The 26,981-nt window shown below is 44.3% G+C and overlaps 1 protein-coding gene across 4 annotated transcripts in view; it reads left to right on the top strand.

Moving 5' to 3' along the window:
- Nucleotides 1–26,981, top strand: part of RUNX1 (RUNX family transcription factor 1) — a 227,823-nt gene that overhangs the window by 125,389 nt on the left and 75,453 nt on the right. For 2 of the 4 annotated variants that reach the window (XM_081300632.1, XM_081300630.1), the window contains exons 3-5: nucleotides 7,942–7,980; nucleotides 13,828–14,081; nucleotides 19,934–20,090. In XM_081300632.1, coding sequence (XP_081156758.1) covers nucleotides 7,942–7,980; nucleotides 13,828–14,081; nucleotides 19,934–20,090 — 450 coding nt within the window. The remainder of the gene's footprint in view (nucleotides 1–7,941; nucleotides 7,981–13,827; nucleotides 14,082–19,933; nucleotides 20,091–26,981) is intronic. The other 2 variants (XM_081300633.1, XM_081300631.1) reach the window with 1 other exon arrangement.

Raw genomic sequence — 26,981 nt, 5'->3', positions numbered from 1 at the left:
GGGAGGAGAATTTTTTGTGTGTGTGTGAGATGATCATGGGAAAAATGAGATGACCCTGTTTATTTATTCATACATTCATTCATCGGTTTCTTAGGAAACCTAGAAATAAATATTGGTTTTGTTTCAAATTCATTGTGGTTAAAATGGCTTTAAATATACTAACTAAAATGCCTAAAATAAAGTAGGCTGTAATAGCATTAGTTGTTTTATAGGCCCTGCCTTCATCATCCAGCAGCATACCTTACTGGCACAGGAATGCTCAGGTAGAGAATCAGAGTCATGGTCAAGTCCCTAAACTTACCTCCCTGTTCCTCAAGTCCAGGTGATTTTTGAGAGGCCCCCTAACACATGGGTATTTCCCCATAATGCTTAGAGGAGGGTAGCATTCAAAGAAGAGATAGTTTCAGGCAGAAACTGAGTTCTCAGTATTGGCTTCAAACCCACCTTCCATGGCTGATGGTGCCAGAGAGAATGAAGAGAAGGGTCCACGCTCTTTCAAGGGCATCAGCCCTTGACCTCACAGTCCACTGGAAGGACTAAAGGATGGCAACAGGTATGCAGCTCAAAAGACACAGTGGGCCCCTGGGGCTCCCAGCAGCCAGCCCCTCCGGGAGGTGAGGCCTGGGGTTTCTATGACAGACCTTGGCTTTGTCTTCTGAGGACAGGAGGATGTGATTCACAGCTCAGTACAAGTTGCCTCACTGCACTGAACTATTGCTGAAGTTTAACTGATGGATTGCTAACACATTGGCGTGTTGAGTGGCTCTTAGAAAAATCTACATGCCATATTTTCAAAGGAAATCTGTTTGTAGGGATTCCTATTTGAGAATGAGTTTCTTTAGCTGCTTAGCAATTTTTAAATTGTGACCTATGAAAACAGAACCTTTATTTCTAGGTGAGTATTGCTGATATTTAAGAAACCATTAGATGGATTTCATAGAATACTAGTGTTGTAGGAAAAGAAAGGGACAAGAGACGCTTTTGATAATTTTTTTGAGAGTTCCAAGAACCAGGGTAGTAGTTTACAGGCTGAGCCATCCATCCATGGTTACCAAGTGCCAAGGGGAAAGAAGAGCTGTGACTCACCAGGGGCTGTGGAGTGCACTGGGCTGTTGACACTGGTTAGTAGCCTGGGCAATCCAGTCGCTGCCATGTATGTGTGTGTGTGTGGTGTGTGTGTGTGTGTGTGTGTGTGTGTGTGTTTCTGCCTTTGAGTCAACAAAGTGATGCTATAATAAAAATTCTGAACTTCATTTCAGGATAGCTCGGAGGGAAAATATGAGCCAAGGAAGGTGCACATTTTAATGGTCTTCACCGGTAGCAGGTTAGAAACAGGGGTCTAGCAGAACAGTAGCAGAATTGTTCTTCAGGTGGAATTGTGCATTGAGTATCCCTGCAGAGTTGCACTGACCAATATAATAGCCTCTAACTGCAAGTGACTGCTGAGCCCTGCACTCTGGCTAACCCAATTGAGATGCACTGTAAATATGAAGAACACACAGGGTTTGGAAGATGTAATAAAAAAAAAAGATGTAAAATATTTCACCAATAATTTTTACCTTGATGACATGTTCCAGTGACAATGTTTTGAATAGACTAGGCTAAATAAAACATAATTAAAATGAATTTCATCCATTTCTTCTTACTTAAAAAGGTAAGAAAGTGTGGCTTCTAGGAAATTTTAAGTTAGATACATATATTATATTTCTATCAGATGGTGCTGTTTTAGGATAAGAAACAACGGCCACCTGGTTTAAAGACAAAATATTAGAATACGAACCACCTTGCAAGGTGGTTTAGAGTGCTGGTTACAACTTAGGCACTCTCTCGTGGCAAACTGTAAATGGAGTTTGGGTTCAAAATGGCCAGATACTGAATCTTTGTTTCCTCCTTTGTGTTTGTAGACCTCCTTGCTGGAGGGTGAAGTGGGGTAATGTATGGAGAGCGTTCAGGGGAAGGCCTGACAGAAAAACACTAAAAAGACAACTTCCGTTGTCACAGTTGGCTTAGCTCACGCTGCTGTAACAGAACACCATAGACTGGGTGACCTAAATAACAAGCCTTCACTTCTGACACTCTGGAGGCTGGGAAGTCAGAGATCAGTGGCCAGCACCATTGGGCCCTGAAGAGAGTGCCTTCTTCCTGGCTTGCTGATGACTCTCTTCTTGCTCTGTCCTCACATGTCCTGGAGAGATTGAGAGATCCCTCTAATAAGGGTACTGGTCCCACCACAAGGACCCACCTTCCCCACCTCATCTTAACCTCCGTACTACCCTCAGGTGCCTTTCCTGATGTCATCACATTGGGAATTAGGGCTTTAACGTGAATCTTGAGGGGGACACAAATATTGCCCATTTACGATTAACTTAAAAAGTCCAATCCAAGATGACTTCACTGTCAATCTACGTTGCTATCTATGAAAAACTTTTAAAAACTTCCTGTCTAAAAGTCTGTGCTAGGCGTGAGTTTTGCTGGAGACCAAGCTGTGTGCTGAGGACTTGCCAAGCTGGGAGCATCTTGGACCAGCCGTCCTAGATGTAGAGCTGGCAGCTCTGGGGAACTGCAGGAATCTCAGCCCCCTCCTCAGACCTGCTAAGTCAGAATTTATAGTGACTGAGACCCCCAGGGCTTCTGATATGGCTTCAATTTATGCATTGGTGCCAGCAAATCTAAAGATAAGTCAGACACAGCCTCATGGGTGAGGCATTGAAAATCCAGTGGTTATGTTTGTGTATAGGTGAGAGTGGATCAGAAGAGAATAAGACTTTGGGGGGCCCAGATGAAAGGCTCCCCTGCTCCTAGTCAAGTGTGAGATGGACAAAGGAATAGACACATGGACATGATCAAAATATCAACTTTTTCACTTATAGACATTTTAGAGCTTTAGGCATGAGACTTCCTACCATTGAGCCTCAGAAATATGCAGACTCACTCACTGATACACAGGTAGTGTCACCCAAAACAACAGGAAGGAGGAAGAGTATGCTCAGTGTGTTAGTTTTCTACTGTTATCCAATCAGCAAGTTATAAAATTTAGAGGTTTAAACAAGACCTATTTATGAACTCACAGCTCTGTAGGTTAGAAGGACTGTGGGTCTCCGCTGGGTTCTCTGCTCAGGATCTCACGAGGCCAAAGATCAAGGGATCAGCCAAGTGGAGTTCTTGTCTCAAGGCTTTAGGGGAAAACCCATATGCAAGTGGGGATTGGCATGTGCAGTTCCACAGAGCTATTGGATGGTGCCCGAGTTTCCTTGCTGGCTAGCTGCCAGGGGCTCACCCTCAGCATCGAAGGACTGTTTTCCTATATTGTCTGTCCCTTCCAGGAATAGACGTCACCTCTGACCCAGTCAGAAAAGCTCTCCATTATCAACAGTCTCCCTGGATGAGGCTAGGTTTCCTGGGCTGATCTCCCTGTAGGTTGCCTCAAACCCTATGCTTACATAGGAAATAGCCCTCTTTTCCATGGACCATAGCCAGAGCATAATAGCTCATCATCATACTCACAGGGATTAGGGTAGGAATCTCAGAGGTTCCATTTGGTAGGATTCTTCTTCAAGTTTTTTTTCTGTTTTCAAAGTTACTAACCAAGCAATTCAGTCTTTTATGGTAGAGGATGAATAAGATGAAAGGGGCCCAGAGTTTTACACTAAATAATGTTGTTCTGAAAAAAGAAAGAAAGAAAGAAAGAAAGAAAGAAAGAAAGAAAGAAAGAAAGAAAGAAAGAAAGAAAGAAAGAAAGAAAGAAACAGAAGCCAGGAAGACATGACTCTGTCATTGCCTCCGACCAAGCCCACACCCCAAAATACTGCAAGGCCTAAAACCCAAAGTATAGTTCCAGAGTGATTCAGAAGATGTGGAAGCCACAGTGAAGCTTGTGGCTGGTCTCTGAGAGAGAGGCGGACGAGAGCCCTGACATCCTCTTTCGGGACAAGGAGGGAAGGGGGCCTTCCCCCTGCAGGATGCTCTGACGAGCTGCACTGGATTTGGGTGGCAAGGCTGGCAGAGCCGGGTGTGGCAGGTGACTCTGGATGTCCCATGTGAGATGAGTGGGAACCCTTTGAAACAGATCTTCGTAAGAAATCAGGCAAGAGGTCAGAAAATCGGAACTAAAATGATGGCAACAGGGGGACAAATTAATCAAGCAAAGAAAACTAGTTGGCAACAGTTTGGATGAAGTCAAAGATAAATCCATGGATTCCAGACTGGAAATGGGGTGAAGCTAGTGCAATGGGGAAACCACAGGAAGAGCTAGTTGAGGTGGGGGCTGATGACCTTGCTCTTTGTTCAGTAAAACTCTCCCACCTGCACCCGCTGATCCTGTTCTTTCCCACCTTCTGCACTCAGCTGGGTTTCTTCTCTTCCACCAGCCTCTCCCCCCACCTCCCTGCACCCCACTGGCTCTCCCCACGGCTCTCTCTGTGCTCCACAGTTGGCTGCTCTGCTCCTCTGCCTCTCTCTGGCCCAGCTATGGTCACGCTGCCTACACACAGACCCAACAGGATCTTTTCAGTCCTCTTCTTCAGAACCTTTCTCTGGTCTTTGGGACATGGCTTTCCTCTGCAGACTCCTGTCTCTTTAGTTTCTAGGGCCCATTCTCTCCTCTTCCCTTCCCAGCTCAGTCTCCTTGGTCCATCCCTCTTCCTGTGCTCATCTTTGGAAGGACCCCAGAGCCCCTTCATGCTCTCTTCTCCCTGGACATGTTCCTTGTGGAATATAAAGTTGTCCCAGATATTCTGAGGATGATCCACTCGATATTTCCATATGAGACCGCTCCATGGGTTTCTGACTGCTTTTGCCACCAGCAGCACCTCCAGTTCTGCTGTGCACGTCCAAAGACGAATCCTGACGTTGATCTCCAAGCCCACCCTCATTTGTCCTTCTCTGCTGCGACTAGTGGCCAGGAAGTGGGTGAACTTTGCCTCTCTTTCACCTCCAGCCTTCCTGTCCCTCCTCTGCTTCCGCCTTAACTCAGATCCTCAAGATCCCTTCACAACTCCCTTGATTCTCATTTCTGCCTGCTCCAGTTCATGTAGCCACCTTTGACAGGCTCATTTTCCCCAAAGGCGTACTCATTATTTGCCTCGTGCATGGCTTCTCTAGAATCATGGCCCTCATGCTGAAATTCACATTTCCTCAGGCTGGGTAAGCTGCCCATTATCTATATGTCCAGATTCTCTGTGAGCCGCCACCCTCTGCCCTCCCCAGCCTGATCTTAAGCATTCGCTCCGACTGCACTGGAGCTGACGGGCTTAAGATGCTCCTTCTGCCCTGGAGAGCCTTCTCCCATCCTACCGTCACCTCCCCAAACTCTTCCTCCATCCCTCTCCACCACCTACAAATCTACCCAACCTTCAAAGGTCAAATCAGGCACCACCTCTACTAAAAAAACAAAAGTCTCTGCTGAGCCTGTCAGGTGGTGCTGGGCCCTCCTCTTCCTGTGTCTCTTCCCACCAGCTCCCTGTCCCCTGCACATGAGTCTGTTAGCAGCTATGACACCTCTTTGCAGCCATCTCTTTATACTTTGTCACCAGTGAGCCTAGCACCCTGCCTGGCACATAGGAACCACTGGAGAAATGATCAAGGGGGGAAAATCAAATGCTTCATATTCTGGAAAAGGCTCAAAGTTGCCAGCTGGGATGAAAGGAGGTCAGAAAAGACTAGAAAGCCATTTTATATTTATTATGCATTTTAAATCATCTCAGTCAAATGACCCTTGACCTGCTCCCCAAGCCCTCTAGATGACCAGAAATGATGTCAGGATGTGACTCCTAAATATTTGATATTTGCATGGTGAAAATTTCAGAAATACTTTCTGATAAAGACCATGCATAACACACCATAGGATAAAAGTGAAAGATGAGATCAGAGTTAATTTTTCCCAGCTCTGCAAGGGATACCCATAAAAATACACAGTTGTGGTCAAAAGAAATATAGCTCATCATTCATGCGAACCCATAAGTGCATGAGTGTTTGATGGATGTGTGTGTGTGTGTGTGTGTGTGTGTGTGTGTGTAGAGGTCAAGAATGAAATGACCTTGGGCAACTTTCCTGAATTCTCAAGGGGAGGTTCCTGATCTGTAAAATGAGAAGGAAATGGTTTTGCAGGGATTCAATTGGGCGAGGCATGTGATCACTTTCAGTGGTAATGGCAAGAGGATGAGCCTGCCAGATTCCACCTCCACTGTCACGGACCCACAAACCTCTGCTCTCCTGCAGTTCAGGTTTAGTTAGCGCTTTTCACATCTCTGTGGGCAAATCCTTTCAAATGCCCACATATTCTACCTCACCTGCACCCGGTGCCCGCTGAGTTCTGAAGGCGAAAAAGTGTTTAAGAGGTAACATGCATACCTTCCAAAAGCCTCTCACTTTTGCCTTTAAGGTTAAAGAACAAAAGTCTTGGCTTTTCTGTCCAGGTTGTTGAAATAGCAGGTGTGTGTATGAACCTTGCTTTTCACTCTCCTGCAGCTTCTCAGCCTCAGACATGGAGAGGCTTCTCAGGGTCTCTTGAGAGAACTTCCAGGGTGCCTGGTTCTGCTGGGTCTCCAGCATAAATCCTGCTGTACCTCTGTGCTGTTAAGACTGAGTTTACCTGCTTTGGGGTACACTGGTTATTTCTTACCTTGTCATTCATAATTAGTGCAAATGATTCTGTCCCTGCCCTGTTCTTTAAGAAAATCTTTATGGAGTCATTTTATGTACTTGTAAACCATGATCTTTTTAAAATTTTTGTGTTAAGGAAGCTCTTTTGAGACTATACATATTTAAGTCCTTTAATCTTTCATTATAGGGCAGTCCTTCAGAAGCTCTAATTATTTTATTTGCTCTTTTTACTTTGGCAAAAATATACTACTAAGGAGCTGCACATCTTGTTCTCCTCCCTATTTAAACAGCGTCTGGAAATCTGAAATAATTACCTCCTTATTTTTAATGTTTTTAAAGTCATATTATACTAATATTGTAGAGTGGGGCTCAAAGCTTTAGGTCTGCACTATTGGAAATGCTCTAATCCTAAGGCTTTAAAAAGTAGTATTTTCTTAATATTTGTTGGGTGTTGATCATTATCAATACCCAAGGCTGATAGGGTAATTTTAAATTACAATATTACCTGTAAGTATTCAAGGGAAAGAGAATAGCTTTCTATGACTTAGTTTCAGGTGCTTCCCTAGAGCTGTCTATGCCGCAGCATGTAGTAAGTGCTTTCTATTTGGAAATTATTGTATGACAATTATTTACAGTAATAATTGATATCAGCTATTATTTCAAGAGTAGTTTCAATGTAAACAAACTTACTGTCTAGATAAATAAAGAGAAGGAAAACAAGAAAGGGAGAATATTTCTAAAACATCTTGTCATTGGAAGTAAATGATTATAATATCTATCTACCAGCTTACTCCTTTTAGAAGACAGATTCTAAATTGTTTATTTTCATTGCTTTAAAGGATGCTTTTTTTTTTTTTAATTTAGCCTCTGTTGGGTTACAGATTTTTAAGTGTTCTTACATTCAGTTAGAATTTGGTTTTAATTTCACCTTGATTTCGGATTCATTTCTATACCTTCCTGGTGTATTTTTTATCTTTATTAAATAAATCATATAAAGAGCTTAAAGGGAAAAGGTCTAAAACACATATTCAGTATTAGCAGGCAATGGGATGAATGACACATAAAATCATGTGCCTATGACAGTTTATTTTTTATTTGTTGATATGCTGTTTTTAGTTTTGTGCCAAATATGCTGGATATATTTGGACAATGGTGTGAAAAACCTCCAGTACTAAAAAGTATGAGAAGCCATGAACTAACAGCAACAACAACAAAAATAATTCAGTAGAAATTGTTTTTAAATGTGCTGTTATTATATTTAAATTAAATTTCATTAACTGTCAGTTGGTTGCAAGTATATTCGTATGACTATTTTTATTTTCCTACTTTCTATTATTTCAGAATGCATACATGGAATGAATCCTTCTAGAGATGTTCACGGTATGTTAAATTTTAAATGATATTTTTTATAAAAAAAGGCATATTCACCTATGCATATACATGATGTTATGTTTATATATATGAAACACTATATAATTTTAACAAATAATTAAAGCTTTTTTTTGCTGATTCCATTATACTTAAAAGCAGTTCTCTGTATTGCAGATGTCATACCATATAAAATATTTCAATAAAACCTTAAATGATACCTTCAGTTCTATGGCATTTACCACTTGTACATTCTGCTGTTATTAAATGACTATATGACTCTCTAAAAAATAAAGCTTAGCTTCTATCTCCTATAACCCAGTTTATTACTTTTGTTATAGCTGTGGTAATGCAAAATTTTATAAGGGTAAAATGTTTACTAAGCACCCCTAAATTTAAAAAAGATTAATTTAAAATATTCTCAGTTTGCTACTTGTGAGGTACACAAGTGATTTATGAAGTTAAAGTGAGATAATCACACATTAACCACAGCATTCCAGGGACATCTTCACACAGGGGAAGGATACAGTGTAAGAAAAAGGAATCTCATTCCCCCCAGTAATTAGGTTTCAAAAGTGAAATAACCTGAAAGTCACTTCTGGGGGAAAAAAAAAAGCATGATTGAATTTCAATGTTCAAAACTGGACAGTGAGAATAGCAGGTTTTGTGGACATATATGTTACTATTTGTCAGAATAGTTCCTTATCCCTGTGACATTATTTCCAACTGCAGCAATTTGGTCCAGAACCAATACAGGATACATTCTCTAATTTAAAAAAGAAGAAGAAGAAAAAAAGAATGAAAATAGGAATAGAAATAATTCTTTCAGAAATAGTACATTTTTTAGAAATCTAATCTTGGAAATATCACAATGATTTTAAGAGAATTGTTGAGATTCCAATCCCACTTTTAAACTCATTTTATCTTGGAAAGGGTTTTCAAAAAGCAAAAATACAAAAACATTTAGATGGTTTCTGAGACCACCTAAAGTCTTGGAAAGAAAATGTCAATGAACTGTTATTGTTCTCCAGTGAAATCGTCGTCTTCCAGATAATCAACTACTTCTTTAAATTCACTGTGGAAACTTACATTTCATTCTTGTTTGGACATGTTCAAATATCCCCCCTGCAACAAATTCAGAAGAATTTCATATAGCATCCTCCCAATACATCACTGCGTCTCATTGTTTTCATTTATATTAGTAAATTTTTGTATTATTCTGGGTAGCACTGGGATTGAGCTTGGTAATGTTTCCTTTCTCTCTTGGAGATACAAAGGAAAGGAAATTCTATATTGTTGAAATGAGCGCTCTCGGTGGAAAGGAATTCCTCATTTTCTACGCGGTGTTACAGTACTTTTTAAACTCGGTAAAAAGCCCTTCGACTAAAGGATCCCAGGTACCCATTAGTGGAGCCCCATGCTGCCCCGCTTGTCATTCATTTTAGTTCCTCTATAAGGAATGGGGCGGTTTTTTGTTTGTTTCTAGTTTTTTCAAGTGTGCACCGCGCAGCGCATTTACAAGCCGCGCAGGTCCGAGGAAGCCCACAAGTCAGGCGGCCCGATCTTGAAGCTTTCGTTGCTATTATCTTCCTCTGGCTTGGAATTTAGAGTTTATGGGTTGAAACTCAGTTGAGCAGCGCCCAGGGAACTGCCCTAGAAAATTAAGCTAGGTGCACACACTGCTGTAACTTACTTTCCTTGTGAAAGGGAACTTGGCTTCCCCCGCGGACACCCAGCCAATGTCCCCACCCGCAGTCCCTCGCGAGGTTTAGGGTTTTAGGCAAAGGGCCAAGTCCAGAGGAGCCTCCTTTGACCTCTGAGAGGCAGATTACTCCTGAATCAGCTCCTTAGGTGGAATCACAGCCCACTTTGGTCTCTGCCACACTCTTGTTCATCCCTGTCCCTCGGGTTCCCTGGGGATGCACTTGTCGGTGGCCCCAGAGCCCTCGGTCGGCTCTTGGGGAGCGCATTTGAGCCGAGCCCAGGAGAACAGGTTCCACTAGCCCCGAACTCGCCTCTAGAGCAGGCGAGTCTGCGCCGGGTCACCACGAAAGGATGGCCCCAGGCAAGAGAGCGGCAGCGGGAGGCGGCAGCAATGCGAGTGTGTGGCCTCACGCAGCCGAGGCGGAGTGTCAGAGAACGGACATTCGGGCTTTAACAGCTGAAATAAGGTTTCTTCAAAAAAATCATTTAGAAAGAAGAACGCAGAGCATTTTTCTTCCCGAGACCCCAGACCCAATTAAACAAAGAAAATGTAGTTCGGTGCTGGCAGTGTCCCTGTTTTTCAGGCGCAAAAAAGTTAGGGGATGGCCCACCTGGGGGAGAAATGCAGAAAAGCTGGGGTAGGCGAGGCCCGGGACTGGAGAGTGCGACTCTGCCCAGGCACCTGGAGCACCTAGGGCCCCGGATGAGCCGATAGCGGTGACCAGGCGGAGGGCCTTCGGGAAAACACAGGGCTCAGCAGAGTCTGGGCAGCCGGGACCCCGGCCCCGCGGGTTCCCAGCCAGGTCAGCTGAGCCGCTTGCCTAGGGCCGCTGAGGCGAGACGCGGCCGCTCAAGTTGTCTCCGGCGGCCGTTTCCTGTCGTTCCTCCCTAAACCCAAGTTCTTACGAGGGCGACCCGAAGGCCGCGAGGCAGAACCGCAGAGCTCCCGCCGTCGGGGCGCTCTGGGTGCCCGGCGCTGCGGCCCGGAGCCCCGGGCGTCGAGCGAGGGCCGCTGCTGCCCCCTGGCGTCCGCCCGGAGCCAGAGACCCGCCGCGCCTCGCGAAGGCCTCCCTGGCGCCCAGCGCAGCCAGCCGTCCTCTCCAGGCCTGGGGCTAGGGAAGCGGCCCGGGCGCCCGGGAAATACCTCGGCGCCCGACCCGGCCTCCTCCTCCGTCAGGCCCCAGCGGCAGCACCCAGCACCCTAGCCGCATGTCCGCGAGGGGAGGGAGGTGACCCGCGGGGACGAGTGAGGGACCCCCCGAGCGGGGGAGTTCATGTTGTTGAGGGACTCGGCCTTGTCATGGGGAGGGGTGAGGAGCTCGATGGCGCGGTTGAGAGGCCCTCGGAGGATGAGGGGTCCCCGAAGGAACTGGGGGTCGGGGGAGGAAGGGAGCAGCCTCGCCAGATACGGGGCGGGGGGCGGGAGTGGGCAGCGCGCCGGACCAGGGGCGGGTCCTTTAAGCTCCGCGAAAATGCCCGCGGCGCCGCGGGGACGGGCCTAGGGGGAAGTTCCCTGCCGCGCGCAGAGCCGGGTGGGTTCAACACCCCGCCGCGGGGGCGCGGGGCGGGGAGGAGCGGGGCCGTTTCCGGGGAGCAGAAGGGTGGTTCTGGGGCGGCCCCTGCTGCGAGCGGACAGCCGCTGGGCCCCGCGGCAGGCTTTCTCCCCGCCCTGGGGGAGCCAGCCCAGCGGAGACTTTCAACTTTCTTTCCGGCCTGGGGATCTTTGGGGTCTCTGACGACCCGACTCCTCTGCTGGCCGCTAGCACTCAGCCAGAGTGAGGCGCGCTAGGCAATGGAGCGAGCCGGACGCGGCCGAAAACACTAATAAAGGAAAACGCTGAAAACACAGCAGTCGGGTTGTGGAGCACCGTCTGGTCTTAATAAACGGATCAGCGTCTTTCGCTGTAGCTGACAACCAGGCCTTGGGGGTCCCGGGCCCTCCGGCCCCCTTGCGGCCGACTCCCACCCCTGCCCGGGAAGCGGAGCTTTGGCCGTGGGCGGCTTCCCAGAGCCTGGGACCGTCCCTGGAGCCTCGCGGCGGCAGCTGTGTTTCCAAGGCACGCCAGGCGCCTCCCCATAGCTGGTGCCTAGGCCTCTCCTGGCGCAGCTCACGGGCTGGGTCCTTATTTCTCCTTCTGGGTCTCCGGACTGTGGCCGCCTGTGGCACCACTGCGCGCTGCAAAACCCGGCGAACCGCACTGCAACCAAGCGCGTTGCTGCAGTGCTGGGGTCAGCACCCGGGAGGGACCCCCAGCGAGGATGTGCGTGTGTACGCGTCGCCTCGCGTGGGTGCGGGGAGCGCGGGGGTGGCCTAGCCAGCCGCCACGAACTCCCCACCGAGCCTGCGTACAGTAGCGCGCCGCGGCGGGGGCGCGCGGGCCAATTCCAGGAGCAGGCGGCAGTGAGCCGCGCCCTGGCTGATACCGGAAAGGCTTGTGATTGGCCGCCGGCCGCCCCTATGCAAACGAGCTGAGGGAATGGAATTCCTCGGGCCGGGCTTACAGTAAAAGCACGTTCATTTCCAGGCACTCTCATTCATAGAGCCAGCGGGCGCGGGCGGGACGGGCGCCCCGCGGCCGGACCCAGCCAGGGCACCACGCTGCCCGGCCCTGCGCCGGCAGGCATCTCTAACCCGTGCTCCTGGGGACGCCACAAGAAAGTCAACCTTTGCTGCTTTTCCTTGACCTGCGTTGGACCTTTTTAATTTTTCTTTTTCTTTTCCCCCTCCTTCTTTCTTACTTTTCAATGAACTGGCTTCTTGGCTGATGTTTATACTTCTTTCCTGGCTGTGAACTTTTCCCCGATTGTTTCTTTTGACAACTGGGGAGAAAGTGCGCTGCGGTTCCCGGCTAACCGTGAAGTTGCGTGTGCTTGGCAGTGTGCGTGGGAGTGTGTGCGCGCTTGTGTAACTCGAGCCGACTGCTCTGTTTCGATCTGCGCCGCAGAGCCTTGTCTCAAGGCCCGCTCCACCTGCTGCGGTTACGCGGTGCTCCTGGGTATTTGTGCGTCGGAGGAACTAACCCGCCGGCGCTGGGGCGACATTGGAGGAAGATCATCTCGCTACTGCCCAAGTCTGGGCTGACTCACCGAGCCGATGTAGACAGTGGCTGGCTTCTGAAGGGTGCGTGTCTGCATGTGTGTGATTCGGCTGCAGCTCAACTCCCACCAAACCACAGGATCAGCCACAAACTTAACCAACATCCCCAAACCCAAGTTCTCAGATCTGGAGAGCTGTACCCTGAGTATCATCGACTTGGACTTTTTTTTTTTTTTTTAGTTTAGCTAGTATTTTTTTTGAAAAGCTGAATTTTCCGCACTGAGTATTTTGCCAGAATTTATTGAGAGAACATGACAAGTAATTCTAGCCCAGCCCTCTTCCAACTACTGAAGCTGATTTTCAAGGCTACTTAAAAAAAAAATCTGCAGCGGACTTTAATGGATTTCTGTTGTGTTTAAATTCTCTACAGATTGTACTGTAAATATTTTATGAAGTAGCATATGTATATATTTATATATAAGTTCACATACATTAGCACAACTTTTGGAAGTCACGGCTCTTGCTTTTGAGGACTGAAGCCAGTTTTTCATGATAAAGGGGACACCCTGTATGGAAGACACTCCTGTATTTTGTGTTCTGTTGGGACTTTAGACAAAACTCACCTGCAAAAAAAAAAAAAAAAAAAAAAAAAAATACTGACAGGCGATTAACTACTGGAACTTTCAAACCATGTATTTGCTGGTCGTTTTGCTCTCCGCATAAATATTTTAGAGAGTGCGGGAATTTTGCCTCCGGAAACATTTTTAATAGCCAAAGATTGAACTTAAACTCTCAAAGCAAGACTCAGAAGAAGATAGGCTCCCTTTGCAATTTGACTTTGGATTCTGGTTGCCCACTTTTTAATGCACTAAACGGTCGGTTGCTAGGAGTCCTGCCTGGGTCTGAGGCCGGTCGTAACTAGAACTTTCCCCGTCCTGAACTGTTGGTAACTTCGTCTCCCCTCCTCCCTAGCCCTCCCGCAGTAATAAAGGCCCCTGAACTTGTATGTTGGTCTCTCGGGAGCTGCTTGCTGAAGATCCGCGCCCTTGTCGCCGTCCGGTAGGAGCTGTTTGCAGGGTCCTTACTCAATCGGCTTGTTGTGATGCGTATCCCCGTAGATGCCAGCACGAGCCGCCGCTTCACGCCGCCTTCCACCGCGCTGAGCCCGGGCAAGATGAGCGAGGCGCTGCCGCTGGGCGCCCCCGACGCCGGCGCCGCCCTGGCCGGCAAGCTGAGGAGCGGCGACCGCAGCATGGTGGAGGTGCTCGCCGACCACCCGGGCGAGCTGGTGCGCACCGACAGCCCCAACTTCCTCTGTTCTGTGCTGCCCACGCACTGGCGCTGCAACAAGACCCTGCCCATCGCTTTCAAGGTACTGAGCCTGGAGTGGGTGACGGGAGGACCAGTACAGGTCGGCTGATGCCCGGGGCGACCCGGGAGGCAGCGACCAGGCAGGCGGGGCCGGGTTCTAGAAAGCAGACGGCGCTACCCACCGCTGCCCCTGGTCCTTTTATCTGCGCTGGGGATGCGGGATGCTGCGTTGCCGTGGCGACCCTTGGAAGGGACCCGCCTCAACCCGCCAGAGCGGCATCCAGGGAGAGCTGAAAAATCAGGATGCCCTGAGGACATTCACTGAGGGCCGGCCGGGACCTCCCTAGCAAGGGCCTTACCTTTGATACAAAGTAGGAAAAGTTATAACCTAGCAAGGGACAAACCCTTATGCTTCCATGCGACTCTCCCCACCTCTGGCTTAACACTCAAAACATTTTGTCTGTCTCAGATGAAGGCATCAGGAAATAAAATAGAGATACTTTTATACTTTCCGGTCGTAAAAACAAACCACCCAGGAAAACTGTCAGGGATTTTCCCCTCCTTTTAAAAACCGCCCTATAGGAATTAGCCTGTACAAAGTCCACCGCAGGCACAGCTAAGTTTGCAAAAGTTTTCCCGAAGAGTTTTTCGAGCTTCCAGTCTACTCCTGCCCAAAGCGGCGAGTAGCAAATCCGGTTTCTTTTCCTGGAACCCTCCAGACGTTACCGTTGCTCACCTAGATTAAGCCCCAGGCAGCAAAAGGTGTCTTTTGAGAGCCGGAGGCCCAATCCGACAGTTTTTCTGTTCGTGGAGGGCACGGCCGCTTCAGCAGCTCAAAAGGTCTGGGTTCACTCTTCACCCCTGATCTTGCCCTGGCTTTGAGCTGCCTTTAAAAACCTTGGCCTTCAACTAGGATATATAAACAACCTCGGGCGTTCTTAAACAACCACCCTACTCCCCTGGCAGCAAGCAGGAGGAATTTAATTTCTGCGGTGGGGATTCTGTCTTTGGTGGGTTTTAAAAAGTGCAGCTTTTCAGTACAATCAGTGCGGTCATTTCCTGTTCATTTGAAGAGCTAAATAAGGCAGGTGATTCAACCAGTAAAGATTGGCTACCCTTAAAATATTATATGTATTTTTAAAATAATTGTTCCTTATAAGGGGAAGATTAATGTAATATAAGCTTTTTATATGTCCAGATCTTAGACAGATTTTGATCTAATTACAATGATTGGTGTTCACTTAGAAAAAAAAGTTGGGGTTCTTCATTTTTAAAGTTTACACACTTTCCAAAGTTAGATTGTGATTAAAAAAAAAAAAACAATTTGCAGTTGCCTCCTTTTCTACTCCATTTTTTGAAAGCTTTTTTTTTTTTTTTTTTTTTTTTTTTTTTTTTTTTTTTTTTTTGTAGGGTGGGGAAAGGAATGAGAATAAGGGGAGAAGCCAGCGGACTCTTCCTTCCCTTCCTCTGATTATTTAGATTTGGGTTGGGGGGCATTTCAATTTCAAATCATTCTAATCCCCTTACACGTGCTGGCAGATCTCTTAGCTCACTCTCTGAGGGTGACAGGGCTGGGTCCTGGGGTCACTGTCAGGCAAGAGCAGAGAGAAGACAGGCTGATAATCAACTGAAGGGGCCATTTAAGGCTGGTGCCCTGACACACCAGCCCACGAAGGGATTTGTGGCTTCCCTTGGAAAGAAATCAGGGTCTCTTCTGAACTCTCTGTGCTGCCTCTGAGCCCACACCCCAATATAGCAAGACACTGAATGCTTAATAAAAAGGAGTTAGGCCAATGCAAAAATCTTCAGCCACCACATGAAAGTCTTCTTCTAAAAGAATGAAAAGTCATACAAGTTGCTTTTATGAGCCATCAGAGAATTCCTTCTAGCAGAAATTGCAATAACTATATATAAATTTCCTTTTAAAAATGACTTTAGACAATTCACCGTAAGAAAAAAAAAGTCTTAATTTTCTTTACTGTGCCTGTAGGCTACTGTAGGGTCAAGGTGTATAGCTCCTTCAAAAAGTCCCAGTGGGTCTCTCAAGAACATTTGGGAGAAAGAAAGGATAGCAAAGAAAGACCACTTGATTAATATCTGTCACCACTTTTCATCCCGAAAAGAGAGGCTCCTTCTTCAAGGAGACTTGCTCACTACATAATTGAAAGAGTAGACAGAATTTTCAGTGCAGGAGTAAACCTAAAGAGTAAGAACAAAAGCAGGCGAAACTTCAACCCCGCCTGCATCCTGGCTTGATTTACTGTGGGTCCCGGCTGCACCCTGTACTTACCTACCCACCAAACACCTCCTAAGCTGTTTCTCAAAAAAGTATTCCTTTAAAATTTCATTTTAAGTGAACCTCAATCTCTTTAGAAAGCTAATCCTTAGAGAATTAATATTTTCCCTATGATATAGAAGAGAAAATGTGAAACAATTATAAAGTTGGATAATATCGATGAAAAGAGCATTTAAGTGCCTCTTTAGGAGTCTTCTGAAATTCTATGTGTAAATCCTCTGCCTTAATCTTGAGAACTCATGAGAGATTTGAAATTATTAATTTTCTTTAAAATTGTCCTAATTATGTGTCCTGGCCTCCCAACCTGTTCTCCACCCCCTTCCTCCCATAGCAGACCTTTATTTTTGCACAGATGAGGTACATATTTTCACCACTGAGAAAATCTTAAATTTGCTACATGTTGCCCGGTATTTACAGAAGCAGCCTACAGAGCTGTTTGGATGGCTTAGGATAGATTTTGCAATGCTATAATATTACAGTTTGTTTAGGCCCTGGTACACCAAAGTCCAAAGACATAAACATGCCTTCAACAGGGAAGTTTGGAGACCTTGGATGCTGATGGTGATAGGCTTTCTGTAAAAAAGGAGAAAAGGAATGTTTCTGGCTCCAAGATCACCATCCCTAGCTATGCATTAAATGTCATCTCGGCTGAATTCTGTGTTCCACTCCATAGCCTTCTTTGAAACACTGGAAGATTAAGGGATTTGAAGTAAATGAATTGTAACTGTAATTTCAACCTCATTAGAATTGGTTGAAAATGACAGTTTGAACTGAGTCGTAAAGAGCAGTGTTGGGAGGTCCATACAGTGCAGAGGAGAGTTGATATTTTGCCCAACTTCCTGATACTTTAAAAACAGAGAAGTAAAACAAAATATGAGATGTCTTTGGCCAGCAAGTCCCTTCTTGTCTGTTTGGTCTGTGTTAAAATGTCAATGTTTGTGTTCCCTTACCTATTGTTTATAGCTTTTCATTCCAGTTGCTTCTTTTTTTTTCTGTTTGAAATGAGATATTTCTTCATTCTCTTCACATTGCCTATCAGTGACAAAAAAACTGGATCAAATTAGCTGACATATTACTTTTACATTTTAAAATTTTTAAACTAGCCTGAGTAGGCTTGTTCATTGGATGAGATACATTATCAATGACATTACCCTGGAAAACAACTCTCCCTGCCAATCCGGCAGAGATCAGGAAAAGGCCAAGTAAATGATCTCTGAGCACCCGAAAATCTTGGATTCCCACTACACTTTAGAAAATGGGAATGGTGAAAGTTGCATTTCTTTTTTTTTTTTTTTTATTCTTGTACTCCAACATCACAACCTTTTCTTATCTAGCCACCATGATAATTTCATGTTGTATTGTTTCTACTTGGTGACCGCCTCCTGAGTGTGCCAGCTCACTAATTGAACAGATGAGAGGCACAGGTACAGGCACCAGAGATTCAGAATGCATTTGGGTGGTTATAAAACAAGATTTATTCATCTTAATCTCTTTACAGATTCGGGCCCGGCCATGAGTTATTCAGTTTGAAAGCCATGTCGTTGACCAATACCCTGTACACTTACTGCATGTTGAATCAAAATAGAAAAGCCTGGGTCACCACAGGGAGGTGAGGATGAGGAAGTCAAAATCAGTGTGGAAGGAGAGCATTTCAACACTGTGAGCTAAGTTCATAGAGGGAAGTGAAAATAGGGGAAAAAAAGAGGAAAAAAATAAGAAACTAAAAAGAGCAGAATAAAGCAAGCACATTTTGTAGGAGTGGAAGAAAAGGTAAAAATAATTCATTGATCAAGGAGATTTATCTCAATAATGTCTTTTGAAACAAAAGAAAATTGTCGTATTAAGGTTCTTAATTAAATGGCAACAAACACACTTATAATGGGAACTAAATACCTAATTAGAGATTGCTTGGAGAATAAATACCAGTGTTTTAAAATCTCCTTGATGGAAAACATGTCTAACAATTGAAATGAAAGGATTAAAAACAGAGATGAGAGGCCTGGATCTTGTTTGACAGTGTAAATTGGGTGAAATAGATGAGGAAGATACTTACCTAGTGCCTTGGGAGTAGGTTATCCTGGTGAGGTCTTAGGATCCAGAGCTTTTTGCCTCTCAGAGTAACGGGCTCATTTTCTGCCACACTCCTTAGAACCTAGGCGCTGAAGTAGCCACTGTGAATAAAAACAGCACATGGTCATCTGAAGGACACAGTGAAGGGGCCATGACTAAGCTCACAATGAGGATGGGAATGTGGAGAAATGTGACTTTGGTGTCAGACAAAGGGAACTCTGGCAGCCTTATTCAGATACAGAGAGAGAACTTGAAATTCCCACCAAAAAATGGTGTAACAACTATGAGGTAGAAATTGGGAGATGAAAAATAGGGGGAAGAATTTTAACAGTAGACTAAGGAATCCTTGATTGTTAGCAGTTGGAAAACCACCAGGAAACAATTATACCATTGGAATGAATAACACAAATGTCATTACTGATTGAGAAAGATTACTGATCTTCACCGAGAAGATCAGAAATGATAGGAACAAGTCCAACTTGGAGCATTTGGATTTGAAATTCTATGATCACATTGAAAAAAATTTTTGAAACAATAGAAATAAAGCCAATAATTAATGTCTAGACCAAGAAAACTGTTTCTAGAAATGGATACCATTGCATAAAACATCTTCAGGCCATGCTCTTCAGAGCAGTTTACCTTGAGTTACTCCTGTTTCAATCCCTGAGTATCAAAATACTTATCTATTGTTTTTTTTTCAGTAGTCCTGATAATAAACCATATTTTTTCATTACATTAAAGGAATTCCTGGTTAAGATGAGCTCAGTTTGGATAAAACCTCAGTCATCTATCAGGACATAATTAACAATCTTTGGGACTCACAGATATAAAAATGCAAACCAGTTTCACTCTGGATTTGAGAATTGCCAAAGTGGGAGGACCTTCTCTCTGAGGTCTGCCAGTTTTGTAACTAGTAATAATCAAAGGTTACCTTTCTGATTTCCCCACTCCCCTTGCCTGACAGGATTCACTGCTAGTGAAATTTTGATATAATCAAACCCAGTAGAGGGACCAAAGATGAAATGCAAAGGGACAGTTTATGTCATTCAAGAATCATTAGCAAAGGTTGAATTTAATTTTAGTAAAAAGTAAGTACTTGAAGTCCAGGCTCAGTTAGGCCCATCAGTGGAGGTCTGAGCACATAGAAGATGAGTTAGGTTCTAAACTCACAAACACAAGACATTCTGTTTCTCAGATATGTGGAATTAAGAGGATAATTGTATTCATGAGATGGCATAGCTTTTCAAAGTCCTTGACATTGTTAGTCATTCCAACTGGACAATATGACCTTAGGTACCTTCATGAGGTGAATTTAGTGGAGTTTCAGCAGGGAAAAAATTATATTTACTTATACATAATGCAATTAGAATAAATCTTCCCATTAATAACTGTTTCCTTGTGTTGCTTGAGTTATGATTATGTTCCTCTGCAAACTAGAAGGTATCATTTAACACACATTTTATTTTAGAACAGTTGCTTTACAGAAGATATATAAGTATATGTATGACATTCCTGATGTCTGTGTTTGTCCCTTGACTGGTGTCTAGGTGGTGGCTCTAGGGGATGTTCCAGATGGCACCCTGGTCACGGTAATGGCTGGCAATGATGAAAACTACTCGGCTGAGCTTAGAAATGCAACCGCGGCCATGAAGAACCAAGTGGCAAGATTCAATGACCTCAGGTTTGTCGGTCGGAGTGGAAGAGGTATGTATCTGTCAAAATTGAATTTGCAACACAAAATATTATGTGGTTACCAATTTAGATTTCAAAACTTCCAGAAGTTATTGTGATGGTCTTTATTATATTGTTATGTCGAAGTTTTTTGAAAATATTTATTTAAAATTTAATGTTTTAAACAGAATCTAACTTTATGTTATTGCTTTCTGTTGCTAAATTGGTTTAAGACTGATATGGAACATGCAAAACAAATTGTGAATTTCAACAAAACCCCTCAAAGTTTTACTAAACTTTACTAAAATGTGAAAATATAAAATTTACCACAATGGAAACAGATTATATGGTGGGGGTTCTTTGGTAATCAAGTAATGTAAGCCTTGAATTTATGATTCATGTGCAATCTGTGACAATTGACAGGATTTCTAGTGACCACTTTGAATAGTTTCAAGGGATTCTTAGTGAAAGGACATGGAAGCATAGTTTGAGGCAGGCTTACCTCTTTAGGGTATAATAGGAAGAAATCATGTCAGTATTACTGAGGGCAATATGCCCTTCCTGTTACATTTGTTTTGAATGCCTTGTAACGATCTGGGGAGAGGAATTGGCCCACTTAACATTTTAGGTACTAATGACATTAGAAACCAGAAAATCCAAAGAAATTGTTGCATTAGTTCAGCTATATGGGTAATTTTGCTTTTCTTTCTCTTTAACACTGTATGAAAGTATTAAAGCAGGAAGAGGAATCTTGGCTCATTGTAATCATCTCAAGTTTCCAATTATTTTCAAGTATTGTCTTTTTCTCTGCATTGTAAAAACCTAAGCCACATTTTATGCACGGGAACAAGCACCAAAAGTTTAATTGAAAGAGGCAGGATAATTCGTTTTGAAAATCTTATTTTTGTAATATACTACTGAATAATCTATGAATAAAAGTTATTTCAGGTTTAATAAAAGAGACACGATAAATACTAGTAACAATAATCCTTGTATTGGAAAAAAGAAAAAATGAAAAGATCAACTACAGGAGTAGTCATTATTCTTTATAAAGGCACTCAAAAATATTAGAAAATCTGCATTCTTAAAGAATTGGATTAGTGGAACAGGGGAAAGGGGCAGACCTGTATTGGATTTTGGGACTGTTTTTTTTTTTGTTGTTGTTGTTGTTGTTTGTTTGTTTTTTGCTACCCTTGCTGTCCAGATCATTTTCATAATAGAATCATAGCTGGAGAAAATGAAAAACTTAGAACATGATTGAAAATATATGCTCACAGTAGTAACTATGTTAATAATAGGGTAATGCAGAGAAAATCATATCCACTTATTGAAAGTACAAGTGATGCTATAAGATATAAAAGCACAAGTCATTAAATGGGTTCACTTGTTATATTAAAAGTCCCTGCCTTTCAGCAAATGGAATTTGCATTATGATTCAGAGATGTGTGTTTAGAAATCATCTTGAAGGCCCCGGATGAGTCGCTAGCAGAATGGGTGAGAAGCCAATAAAAGATAAAGGGCCCGCCGCGCCGGGTCCACCTGCCTGGCTAACAGTCTTAGTCCAGTTATTGTGGATGTCTCCTTTCAAAAATTGATAGCTGAGTATAGTATCATTTGGTTGCTTTTCCAGAGAAAGGATTATTTTCATAATATGCGTCTGTGTGGGGCTGTGTGTCAGATTTTGATTCTAAAAGTTTTCAAAGCTACTTAATGACCCACGCCAGTGACATTTTCCCATAAGGAGTTCAATAGTGGCTTTCTGGCAACGTGCAGTAAATCAGCGATTGTAGAGAAGGAGGTTTTGAAAGCAGGGTGCTTATTTTTCTGGTAGTGAGGGCTGATTTCTTATCCCTTGTTGGCCATTTCTGTTTTGAGTGGGTGACTAATAGGTGCTTGCGTTGACTTGGGTAACAGTGAACTGTTTCCCCAAGGCGTGGATTGTTTGCGCTTGGCTGCCTGATTTGTGCCAGGGTGCCCTTGAGTTTGCATAAACCCCCCAGAGTGACATAGCTGCAGCCGAGGCTGGGCTGTCTTCTCATACCCTGGAATGAAAAACTTAACTCAATGCCATAAATGGCAATATGTGTTTTGCACAGACTCTCCTTCCCATGAATGATAATAAGTAATCAAAAATACAGGAACACTAATTGAACATTTGACCTGATTATGTCTAGCGTGTGTAATATTGGGGGGACAAAGGGGTTATCAATGCATAAGACAAATGAGCTATCAAGAGGCCCAATTTGACTTGATCTCACAATTTTACTGCATAGTTGTAAAGTGTAATTTGATTTTGTTCTTTCTAGTGTAAGTGTCAACATCAGAGCCTGCCAGGCTTCCTTCTTCTCCCAACCCCCATCCGCCTCCTCTTCTTTTTGCTTTTATTTATTTATTTTTTCTTTGCAATTTGCTTCTCATTAGGAGGAGAGCAGATGATTCTCACTAATTTTGACAATTAGTCTTAATCTTCCTTACTGAATCTTATCCTTTAAAAGTCTTATTTTTTTTAAATTAGGTGATCTTAAGACTATCTATTGTTTCATTTTCTGCTTTTGAAAATAAGCCCTTAGCCTTGATGCACCCCATGGTGGCCCAGAAGGTCCATTGCTCATCTACTCATTTCAGTACCAATTTTTAATTCTATCCAAAGCCGCTCGTCTGATGGATTCCCAAAGGGGCCAGGTGCCTAGTGCAGGATGAAAGGTAGAAAAAGATGTTCCCTTTATTTTCCTAGTTGCCCGAATGTGGGGATCGTAAACCTCAGAGAAATTGCCAGAGATTACCAATTTTTCTGTCGTACAAAACTGATCTGTCCGGGCGCTGGCTGGAGTCCAGAATCACAGCTCCTAACCTCAGGTTCAGCCTGTAACTGGGAAAACCTGCCTGTCCGGCTTCCACAGCCCTGCTAACTGCACTGGCCCCTAAAAATATGGGTGAAGGCCTCAGAAGCCCGAACCTTCTTCATTTTCTTCCATTTCCTCCTTTTTCTCCCTGGCAGCTTAAATCTAATTCGGGCTATATCCCAGCCTTGGAAAGTTTCTCCCTTTGATTCAGTATCACCATGTGAATTGACCACCTTTACAAGGAAGAAAAGATACATAGCCAAGGAAGAAGAGATAGCTGTTCCCGGAGGAGGGAGGTAGGGGGCTCTGGGAGTTAGAGATTAGGAGAGGATATAGTTGGTTGTTCAGAGCAATGCACATTTTAACCACATGGCCTGGGACTATCAGTCATCTCCAGAAAATCCCAAGTTCAGGGTCAAAAGCGATTCTCTTTAGTGAGATTATTGAACACAGCAGTTTGCATAAGTTTTTACCTGCAGTTTAATGCAGATGCTCCCGATATGTTCAGAGTTATAAGTGTGTCACGGCTTCAGGTGGAGACATCTAAGAAATTTTAGCAATGACGTCTGTGAGTGCTTTGTCCCTGTTGACGTATTTAATCAGCTAGAGAGAAATCGATCCATCCGTGAATACAGCTCTAGTTATTTCATTTCAGAACCAAACAAGAAATCTACCAAACCATATCATCAGCCACATCATAAACAGGGAAAGAGAATCCTTTGCAGATTTCCTTCTCTTTTTTCTCAGAATACATTTTTTAAAATGTCGTACGTAATGTCGAAAATCCTTTGGAAGACTATTCCCCAGGAAGAAAAATATGCCCTTGTGTACGAAATTTCCTGTACAGTTTTAAGTTTCCAGAGCTTCTGGAGTTTGTTTGTAAAGCTTCTGGGGATCCATGGGTGCCAGGCCAGGGATCTGTGAATTTAGAACTTCACATTGACCACAGTGCGTCAGTCTAGCACAAGGTTTCATCAAGTAGATATCTGGAAAATGAAAAAATACGTGAGTAAATGAGGTGGGCATTTCCTTGCCCCCTGAGCTGTTTTGCTCATGGCCTTCTTTTGTTATAGCCAGGACTTGGTTAGTAGGATTAGAGATAAATCCCATCCAGGCTGCCCTTCCAAGCCTTTGGATGGCCACCAGGTGTGGGTGAATGTAGTCACTTGTAAAGGGGAGGGGGCCTGTCCTGTTGTGGACACCGCAGCCTGTTCCCTCTTGTAGGCACCAGCCCCTTGCTGCAGGGCCACCTTGGGAATCCCAGGCCCAGTCCTGGGATGCTGAGTGTTCTGTGGCCTGTCAGGATGGGGTTTCATTTCTTGGTGTTTATGACGGTTTCCCTGGCAACCTTAACCTTATCCACTTTCAGTGTAGGATCCTTTCTTGACGCTTTTATAAGGTGAAATTCCTTCATTTCGCTCTCACTGTGGATATCTTCCTTGTTGTAATATTTCTCTTGTCAAATTCTGGGCTGTTTCATATTTATGTGAAGTTGGTTGCTTAAGGAACTTACATCATTAAGTTCTTTTACATCATTCCGAGCACAGAATGGACACGTTGTCATTCAGTTGAGTGGCAGACTGTGGTGGTGAGGAAGAGAAGGTATAACTGGGAACTGGCGAACTGTACCCATATTCTAAATGAGAGACAAGTCTTTATGTAGTGGTTTTTACTGAAAGATAGTCTGAATGACTCACAATAATATCATAGAATCCAAGTCATTCTCTACTACATTACAGATTTCATATAACAGGGAAAGGAAAAAAGAATCCACCTGCCAACCCCAGAGACATTCTATGGATAATGTTCTAGATACAGGATGGCAATTAGATCTCCTAGAGAAAATACAAGAAGACACCAGTTATGTTAAAACCCAGTCTCTCATCCCCCACCTGCTTTTTCTCTATTGTTATTGATCTACACTTTTAAATAGCATATAGATTGAAATTTGCTTTCTTGAGATTTAACTGTGAGCAAATAAGGATGAAAAAAGACCTGCTTCTGATATAGCAAGCCCCAGCCAGCCCTGGCAAATGCCGCCTTTCCATGGCAGGTCACGAGCTTGCATCTGTGATCTGATGTCGAATTCATCTCCAGAGATCAGGTTTCTCACTCTCTTTTACACTCGCCAATAAAAGAGGAACAACAATTTCTTCAAGCAAGTTGTTCCCTGCCCTGCTTAAAGCCTTGCTGTGGCAAGGACCAGAGCAAAACTTACTTGAAAACTTGTGCCTGCAACAAACAGTGTCACAATTTATCCCTTCATGGTCCTCTTGCTGATTTTATGAAGTGCCAGCCATTGCCCATAGTGTTGGACAGCTTTTCTCAATTGAGGTTATTTGTACGAACAGTATTTTTCACTTGATGGGCAGAAGCTGTTCTCTCTGCCCGCCCTCGACCCCTTCCTCACCAGCCAGCTTGGTGGAGCCAGTTCTCTTTGGTCAAGACAGAAGACTATCAATCAGAAAGTGCCTTGGAGAGAAGTAATGGTTGAGTGATTTTTAGAGCTTCCTGTTTCGGCAGCAAGCATTAGAGACATAAACACTGGTCCAGCCAGCGGCTGCAACGCGCCTCTGGTTCTAATAAATCAGTTTTGTATTTTCTTTTTGTGCTGGTTGGCGAGGGGTGAGGGAGGGTGGAGAAGGCTGGTTATGGAAGAACATATTCTGTATTTCTGGAATTTTTTTTCCAGTTTTAAAGAAAAATTACTTGTTGAAACAGAGAGATGGTGTAATGTCTGATGACTGTTCTCTCTCTCTGCAGATGATTATAAAACAAGTTTAGATCAGCAAGGGATGTTTATGAGGAACGTGTACAGTCGCCCCTCCGTATCCATGGGGAATGGGCTCCAGGACACCCCCTGTCTTGGATACCCAAATCTGCAGATGCTTGGGTCCCTTCTATCAGTGATGTAGTATTTGCGTACCACCTAGTCACATCCTCCCGTCCAGTTTGAGCTGTCTCTAGACTGCTGCTCATACCTAATTCAATGTCAATGCCCTGTAAATAGTTGTCATACTATACTGTTTAGGAATAATGACAAGAAAAAGTCTGTACATGCTCAGTATTGATCAGATCTATAGTTGGTTCAGTGTATGGATGCAGAACCCGTGGATACAGAGGGCTGACTGTGCTGTCAATCTGCAGTGGTTGCCCACTTTTGAAGACTCTGTTGGACTCTTAGCCAGTTACATGTGTGTGTGTGTGTGTGTGTGTGTGTGTGTGTGTGTGTGACCATACATACTTCCATTGAGGGGTTTCTTGGACCAAGATGTCTTTGAGGACTAAATCCATACTGATGACACTTCTCGAACTAAAGAATTAACAGAAATTAATAAGTGGGTCAAGTGGATTTAATGAGCTGTCTATGAATTTGTTCAAAGGTGCCAGTGTTGTCTGCTCCCCGCAAGGTGCAGGCCCGATGAACCCCACACGTGGTGCTTGTTTTTAGCAGCCTCCAATCGTGGATTTCAGTGGTGCCTTCCCTCAGTGCATAGTTCCAACGTGAGTTCCGCAGACAACAGAGATGCATTTTGGTCTGTGTCAGGAATGGAGTTAGAATGGCGCTCATTTAGCGCTGCTCTGATTTGGGAATCCAGCATTGCCTGACCTCTTTTAGCCTACGCTGGGCAGCAATATCCCATCCAGGAATTTCATTTGAGATTCAATTATCGAATTTTCTCCAATGAGGCCGTCATGGAGTCGGAGACCCATAACTTGTGAGGGAATCCCAGTCACTTCCTAAGAGGCTCATGCCATTCGGCTTCCTCAGTGAGGAAGCATTTATTCAGGAACCACTTAAACTGTATTTTTCCCAAAGAAGATGGAAGTAATTTTCCTGTTTATTTTGCAACTTAGGCTACTGCCTGCTTTTACCATGAGATTTAAGACCATCATCATGGAGCACCGGCAGCCCACCACGGGCTGCCCAGTCTTACCACCTCCCACCACCTGACCCAGGGAGGCGCCTGGCCAGTGAGGGGGCCTGGCCGGCCCTCAACAAAGGTGTGTGAGGCTCAGCAATGCGGCTGGCTCTAGTGCCGTCAGCCACAGACGTGCTGGTAGATGATGAAGGAGGGGT

Source organism: Spermophilus citellus, assembly GCF_964194105.1.
Source record: "Spermophilus citellus genome assembly, chromosome: 7".
NCBI lineage: Eukaryota > Metazoa > Chordata > Mammalia > Rodentia > Sciuridae > Spermophilus > Spermophilus citellus.
Note: the sequence above shows the minus strand (reverse complement) of the source record. Positions and strands in the feature narration are given on the sequence as shown.